This window comes from Hippocampus comes, unplaced genomic scaffold (assembly GCF_001891065.2).
Source record: "Hippocampus comes isolate QL1 unplaced genomic scaffold, H_comes_QL1_v1.1 scaffold205, whole genome shotgun sequence".
NCBI classification, from domain to species: Eukaryota; Metazoa; Chordata; class Actinopteri; order Syngnathiformes; family Syngnathidae; genus Hippocampus; species Hippocampus comes.
The window spans coordinates 1,257,264-1,265,630 of record NW_017804874.1 but is presented as its reverse complement, the minus strand read 5'-3'; the positions used below and the strand labels follow the sequence as shown (position 1 = coordinate 1,265,630).

The following is an 8,367-nucleotide window of genomic DNA, read 5'->3' as shown; positions in this document are numbered from 1 at the left end:
GTTGGAGCCTTCTCCTTGATGTATTCATGGAGCTTGGATGTTTCATCCTGGACAGTGGCTCTCACACTCACTAGTCCCCGGCCTCCTTCCTTTCGGTTTGCGTACAGTCTCAGGGTGCTGGATTTGGGATGGAACCCTCCATGCATGGTTAGGAGCTTTCGGGTCTTAACATCCGTGGTCTGAATCTCTTCCTTTGGCCACCTTATTATTCCTGCAGGGTATCTGATCACTGGCAGGGCATAGCTGTTTATTGCCCGGGTCTTATTCTTGCCATTGAGCTGGCTTCTTAGGACTTGCCTCACTCGCTGGAGGTATTTGGCCGTAGCCGCTTTCCTTGTTGTCAGTTCGAGGTTGCCATTTGCTTGTGGTATACCGAGGTACTTGTAGCTGTCCTCAATGTCTGCTATTGTTCCTTCAGGGAGTGAGACCCCTTCAGTGCGGACTACCTTTCCTCTCTTAGTCACCATCCGACTACATTTCTCAAGCCCGAATGACATCCCGATGTCGCTGCTGTAGATCCTGGTTGTGTGGATCAGGGAGTCTATGTAGTGGGATTGATTTTTTTTTCCAAAACGCATACCACAATTTGTGCATATCAAACATGAACCAGTTTTCATTTTGCTTTTGTTCTGCAGATGAGTTCAGCAGTGAGCGCGCCTGCGACACACTTTTGATGTGTATTGTGACGGTGTTGAATCATGGCCTGAGAAACGGTGGCGGAGTGGGCGACGTCCTCCGTCAGCCCTCCAAGAATGTAAGCACTTCATCCTGCTCATGTTTCCACTTTACATATTTTACAATTTTTGTTGTATTTTGTGTGTTGCCACTCTCGCCAGCAATGCCACACCGTGTCGCGGCACGTAGGGGAAATTTCTCCTGTCCAGGTTTAGTCAAATTCTTACGCACCTTTCCTGCGCAATTTAAGGTGTGACGATTCTTCCGTCTAAACAACCGAACCATACATAACTTGGAAAATCGTGTGCAACCACAAAAGACGCATGATTCGGCAAAGTCTGAGGGTGGCCCTAATTTTCAGATCATAGTTTTCCTGAGCTGTGACTTTGACTGTGTTCAAAGTTGACCATATTGCAAGCAATGTAATGTGCCTGGCGCACACAATCCAATTCAAAAAAATCTGAACTCACGGCAGATTATTTTGACTTTATTGTGTGTGATCTTCGCTTCAACTTCAACACCCATCATCATATAGAATTGTTCTACACAGGTGGAAAAAAATGATCCGCAGGCACGGATCATTTTTTTTCCCCACCAATCAATGATATAATGTTGACATTCAGCTGTCGTTACAATGTTGAAGTGACATATATACAGCCGTTGGACAGTTTGTGTATGGGTGCGCCCCCCTCCCCCACCAAAAAGTGCGCTGCAGCTCACCGACTTAAGCACACAGAAGAATATGCTGTTCAGTTCACATGCGAGAAACCATCAATGCACACACACTATAGAAACACTCACACATACTGCTAAAATGCCATAATTTAAACCAGTAGTCACAAAAGTTTTTTTCTGCCCTGGATCGAGAAATACACTCCATCTGTGCGACCAAGATAGGTCCAAGTGGTTGGGGGACCACAGTACACTACTGAAAGTGTGTTGGAATGTTGTAATTTTTATGACTGATGTTGGGCAAACACTGGTGGAGTGATCAAGAAAAGTCATTAATGAAGCGGGCATTATAGTTGAAAAATTTGAAGTTTTAAAAGATTTATTATCACATTCAGAAGTGTGTGTGTCAGATGATTTAGTAATGTGTATGAGAGCATTTCAGCAGTGAATGTGAGTGCAGCTCGGGAGGGTGCATCAGGGTTAGTATAATGTATTCAATGAAAATGAGCAAAATAACTAAAACGTAAATTGAAAAAACATTTTCATTGGCAAAATGGAATTTTAAAAAAATGCTTTTAAAAAAAAGCTCCAGCTAACTCAAACTACAGCTGTTTATAAAAGTAACTAAAACAAGCGCTGATTATACTAAAAATGTCATTTGTTTTGTCAATTAATATGAGTTTTGGGGTACATATATATATATATATATATATATATATGTATATATATGATACAGGATGCATTTTAAAAAATATGGTTTTCAGAAAAGTCAGAGCAGGATACATTAAATGGCATTCAGTCATTAATTATGCAAATATCAGGCAGCAATTTGAACCACATTCTAAATTCTGAAACATTTCGTTCATTGTACTTTAGTGTTTTTCACCACATTCTATTATGTTTCATTGACTTAAAAAGGGTTGGAAAATGCTGATGTTCTCTGAGTCAACATCTTCCCTGTTCCTCCGTGTTTTACATTGGTGCCGACATATGAAGTTCCGAGATAATGATTTCTCGCTTTACACCATACACATCAAATGCCATTGATTAATTTATATTTACAGCTTAGAAGTACATTTCCCTCCCCCAACTCATCTGATACAAATGATCAGCTCACCAGAAAGCTCTGCAGAAGCCCGATAATGATCCTGATCATTTGTATCAGGTGTGTTGAGGAAGGAAACGTCTAAAACATGCAGGACATCCCTAGGACTTGGATAGCACTTCAAACTCCTACACTATTACCTTGAAAAAAAATAAGGCTTAAAGATGATTTGATTTAAAAAAAAAAAAAAAAAAAAAGGCCTCGCAATTGAGCATGTATTTATGGGGAAGACAACCCAGGCTAAACTTTACCTCCTCTCTAACATACAAATATCTTGTCTATCAAGATTTATCACTTGGACATTACTTCTTGAAGACCAATTACTAGTTTCCTTTCAGCTAGGGGTTTGGCGCCATCTTGTGACCTTTTTGGGTGTTAAAAGGCACAAAAATTAGGGGAGTTTTGGACTGAAGGGCTAAGAATAGGTTGCAGAGCAAAATACGTGAAGTGATGAATTTGTGAATAGTGAACCCCAAGTAGGCGGGAGTTCCGATGTACAAGATACAAATTGGTGGTCAGTGAGTGGGTGTTGATGAGCACAATGGCAGTTTTCGCCGGATCACATTGCTATGACGTTACGTTATTTTATGGAATTGATGCAAGCATCTCGCCAGGTCATCATTGACCAAACTAAGGTAGATCCATTGTTTTCTCTTCGTCCACAATATCATCAGTTCATGTTCTCATAGAATCGTCTCTCCGTGTAGCACACACAAAATGCCAGGGAGTGCTTAAAGTCACGGTTGGGCATAAAGAAGCCAATCCTGCCAGCAGCGTTAATCACAGTTTTACTACCACCACGCTCCGGGATACTGAAGGCAGCGGTTCATTGTTAACGTTCAACTTCCTTTTTATCCTCTTGTATTGCACTCTGAATTATTTCAACACATTTAATACTTGCTGCTTTGCAACAGGGTAAGGCCAAGTGCAACGAACAAAAGCACACACGGACCCGTAAAAAGATAACTTAATAGAGAATGTGGTACACGGGGAAATGGGATGAGCATGTTCTTTGGCTCTTGCGCAGTACTTCGAAGTGTTTAAAATAATGGCCTGACCTTCCATTTTTACTGGGAGTTTCCTTATATTTTATCTTTGGGCTGAGTCTTAGCTCCCAGATGATCTGGCCGATCCCAGCTGACTTTGGGCAAGAAGCAGGGGACACCATAAGGGCACCAGCCAATCGCAGGGCACACACGTTGCGGCCAATTTACAGTCTTCACTCAATCTAGCATGAATGTTTTTGAAATTTAGGAGCAAGCCAGAGTAAGCAGTCCTGCTACTTTGGCAAACAAGCAAACTCCACACGGGAAGGCCTGAGCTGTGGCAAATGTCTTTCCCACAATTCTTCTATGAGTGTCCCAATGGGGAGCTTCTAATCAGATGACCTTGTGTAGAGCACGCTCTCGCCACTCCATCCAACCTCTGCTCCTCCATCCATGAAATAGAATGGCATCTGCAGTTTCAATTAATGAACTATTATTATTATATTTCATTTATTATTATATTATATATTTTTTTGTTTTGCCTGTAATGGGCAGCATTTTGCACAGCCTTGCTTTGTTCAGCAGAGAGATTGGTGCTGTTGGACGGTCTGCGGCTGGTTGGATGCAAGGCTTGAGGAGCCAACGATGAGAAGAAAGGAGAGTCAGCGCAGAGCGCCGATGCGTATGTGCAACTGGGAGTCGTAGCTTGGAGTTGAAGCGGATTACGTGGGACAGATGTGAGCCAATCTCTTTTCGTCAATGGACACTACAGCTTCGTGTTTGCTTTCAAGACTTAGCTTTTAGCAGACGTGTGCACATTTTCAGCATGATGTCTCTGATCCACTGGTGAAAGGACACTTTGATCCTCTCCTCTTTCATCTATAACTGCTTCAAACAACAAAGTGTATGCAGGAAAACTAATTAAGATTGCACGACTGTCTATCTATGTGTATTTTGTTATTTTGACTTCAAGATGGCGCCGCGAGAGTGGATGCCTTTCCAGCAGCTCTTATATTTATATATATATATATATATATATATATATATCTCGCGAGTTCAAAAGTCACTTTTAGTCACATTTGTCAAAACTGTCATTCTAACCTGACAGTAGTGCATTACGAAGATGAAAATGTGAAAAAAATAAAAAATAAAAATCGCTCTCTGGTCGCAGCTTGCCACATCTTATTCCTGTAATTTGATTTTTAAAAAAACACCCCACCTTAAAAACAGCAATCAATCAGGCTAAAAGTGTGAAAAAGTGTCAATCAATTGATTAGTGAAGTGAGGCTACCTTCAAGTCCTCGCTAGCAGTTTTACAACTGCAAACCTTTCATACGGCTTGGGACACAATTATGCTGTACTTCAGAGCTTCCAGTGTAGTTACGGTGCTGTTGTTGAAATGACAAAAACAGTGTCAGCATTGACATCTCTCGACGCAGCTGGCATGCGGTTGCACAACAGAGATATAGGCATTAGAACCACTTGACTGCACTGACAGGACGTGCTTTGTGGTACTTCACTTGTTATTCACAAACCTTTGGGACAATGACCATTAAATGCAACCCCTTCTCTGCTTGCACTTAGAATTTCCAGATATTACTTTAACAACTTTGAACAGTTTCCGGGTTTTCCTTTGCTTCTCATGCAATCATGATGCTATTTGTTGACTGCCTTCTGCTGTTATTGACAAATAAGATGACATTCCCAGATTATCCTTATCTGTTAATTTGTGAACTAATTGGCGCTGGACTCATTCTACCCAGCAGCGGTCTTAGACAAGATTAAATGGACAGTACTGGCGACTGGCTGAAATAAAATGACTGCTGGAGGAGCAAAAATGCCAAGAACAATTACCAGGAACCCAAAAGGTCATCTGAATGTGTAGGAGGTCTGAGGGAAAAAAATGCTTCTTTGAATTACCTGGACTTGGCTCACCTCTAAATGGGATCAGTGATACAAACACAAACAAATAGCAGCTGAGTGTGCAGCTCTGTTGCTGTGCAGTACGACTGGTCACATGTGCGGAGCGCACACAAAAATCGACTGTGCAGCCAGTCATCACAATTACTCTATTAGCTGCATTTCCAGCCGCTGTAAGCAGCTTTCGGGAGAGTGAATGCACACCGGTGCAAACGCTACCTGCTTGGCTTCAAATTGCAGCTAGTTAGATGGAAGCCAATCATCCCAATGTCGATAATATGCCGGGGAATTTTTTCTTTGCTGCACAGATCCATTTGGAAGCACATTTTGGCCATATTTTCCATTATTTTTTACTTCCCATTTTGCTTATTGCTTTGCTCTAAAAAAAAAAAACAGTACAAGGTGCCCCAAAGGTCACTAAACACATTGCTTTTTCTTTTCTACTTCATTTGAGGTAATATGGGACAGACGTAGGGCCATCATTATTTGGCTTTGCAGTTTTAGAAAGCATCCAGAAGACTGACCCTTGCCCATGGCTCACTAACTGACATTGGAGCAGCCTTGCTAAATTGCCACCTGGCAAGAAGATTTTCAATCCTCGAACGGAGTTCGGCACCAGTTTGTGAAGCTTAGTAACTTTCACTGTACTACAACGTATAACACAGTTTAAATGAACCTTGGCAGGTTTCTTGATACAGGATCTGATATTGAAAACTTCTTCAGCAGGTGTTCACGCAAAGCATGGAAAAGGCCACCCAGAAGGCTGCACTGGAACTTAGAAAACAACAAAAGCTCAACTCGGTGGAATGATTTGGAGAGTGATAAAGGCTTGACCCGTACCAACTTCAGGTTGTTCAAAAGCTTCCAAGTGGAAGATTATGATGCTCAAGAACGCCTGTGCCAGCTGACGTCGGGTGAAGGCAGACTACGTACGCCTTCAACTGGTTGCCCGTCAGTCGTACAGCACATATAGATTGAAACAACCATTCACACCCACATCAAATACCTCAGTGAGTGGGAAGCGATCCCACGCTGCCCGCACACAAGCTAGGCGAATGTACTACTGCACCATCAGCAACACTGTTCAGAACCAGTAATAAGTTAAGTAGTAATATCTTGGCAGACAGTCATTTGATCTTGATGTGAGAAATGTAATCATGCTTGGATTTAAATGTTTGCAGTGTAAAATGTTCACACTTTTCGTCACGGAAAAGAAATACAATGGCGTACAGTACCGAAGTGAAATGCACCGCGCAGTGGAAATAGCAAGCGAGCACACAAGTAAAGACTACGACACATAGGCCATTTTCAACCTCTCATTCAACCTTTTCATGACAGCGTTGCTCAACCATTAAGAAACACCCAAGTATCACACAAAAGGCAGCAGGAGTCTACTAAGTGCACATCTGTGCACTCTCCGTTGGCAACGCTTGCCATGCTCAGCGGGACCAAAACAATCTCGACTCCCCGTTTGCTTCCAGAGATGCAATCATCAAATTTACCAAATGTCACGTTGCTCCTATGTTCCAAAAAGCTCTGTGAACGCTGACTTTGCGTTGTACACGTGGAAGACCCTCGCGGGTCTCAGCCCCGGGAGGCCAAGTAAGTATCGACGTGGCAGACTCACCACTTTGAAGTATTCGGCGCTGCATTCCATGCCGCGGTAGTAGCAGGACAGCAGCATGTCCTTGATGTCGTGGCCCGTCCGGTCGTAGAATTCACGCATGTTGAATGGGCGGGGCTTGTAGTTGTCGAAGTCGGCCCTCTCCTTGAGGACCTCCAGGACGTGTTCCTCCACCAGATGCGGGTCCCGAATCTCGTACCTGCACCAGAAAGACCAATCAAATGTTCAGCTCAAAATGAACACTCCTTTAGCAATGCATAACAGCAGATTCATGATATGAATACATTATTAATTCATTTGTGATTCATTCGGTTAACACCATCGTAATTTCATTCGCTATGCAGCATACGACTGGCTAAACTTTTTGGGGTTCGAGAGAAAGCATTAGTGAGAGAGTGAGTGAGAACAAGCGAATTTCCTCTCTGTAGTTAAGATTTTTTTTAAAATCTCTAAACTTTGTGCAGGACAGGCGTCAGCAATCTGAAATACCATTTGGACCACATCTCAGACACTAAATAAATACAAGAAGCCATGAAACTTTCTGACATCTCAATTGAGGATAACATGCATGTTTTTTTTTTATTTAAATGTATAAAAATTATGCAGTGTTCATGAAATTGGCTAACTGCTACAGAGAACACAGAATACTTTTTTTTTGCATGTGAATCTGAAAACTCTGAAAGACACTTCGTTGAAGCTTTGAAGTAAAATCTATTTGAGTCCTCCTTGCATTTATGAAATTCAAGCCAAATCAACCACTTGCAGTAAACTGTTGTGTTACATTATTTTATTGTACATAGAGCATGAATTCAGCCGTCAACCTGAAAAAAGAAAAAAAAAATTCTATTGTCATAAAATATATTCTCCAAACAACAGCCAATTGATATATTTATTTTATCTGGTTACTGTGATTTTATGCACCTGAACCACACATTAGTGCTTTAAGTCATCACCTTCATCTTCACAAATTATTGTTAGCTGTTAAATGTGTATGTGTTGGGAGAGCAGTGTCTCATTAGCACGAGACAGGACAGTGTCAGGTTCTGACCGAACCAAATCACGTTTTTGGATTTCAAAATGCAGACTCGGACAAAGTCATGGATGAGAGTGGCTCATGATGAAAAAAGCGGAAGGGGGCGTGGCCGGGACGGGGGCGTGGCCTGGACGGGGGTGGGGCCACTTACAAAAGTGGCACTTAACATGCTGAAGACGAAGTGTATTCAATTTACACACTATTTGAAACTTTAACAGAAAAAAATCCTAAGATTTTTCACTATTCTTTCAAGTGAAAATGTGTGCAATTTTGCTTATGCATTCCTGGTGAGCACCAATATGTAACTTCAAATTTGCTGCTCAAAATCAAAACTAAAAAAGGAAACACATTC

The 8,367-nt window shown here is 41.8% G+C and overlaps 1 protein-coding gene across 1 annotated transcript in view; it reads right to left on the bottom strand.

The window, feature by feature from the left end:
• Positions 1–6,499: 6,499 nt before the first annotated feature.
• The window catches only part of LOC109521398 (acid-sensing ion channel 1-like), a 22,436-nt gene continuing 20,568 nt past the window's right edge, over positions 6,500–8,367 (bottom strand). The window contains exon 2 of the mRNA XM_019879237.1: positions 6,500–7,181. Within this exon, the coding sequence (XP_019734796.1) occupies positions 6,878–7,181 (304 nt within the window). The 3' untranslated portion in view covers positions 6,500–6,877. The remainder of the gene's footprint in view (positions 7,182–8,367) is intronic.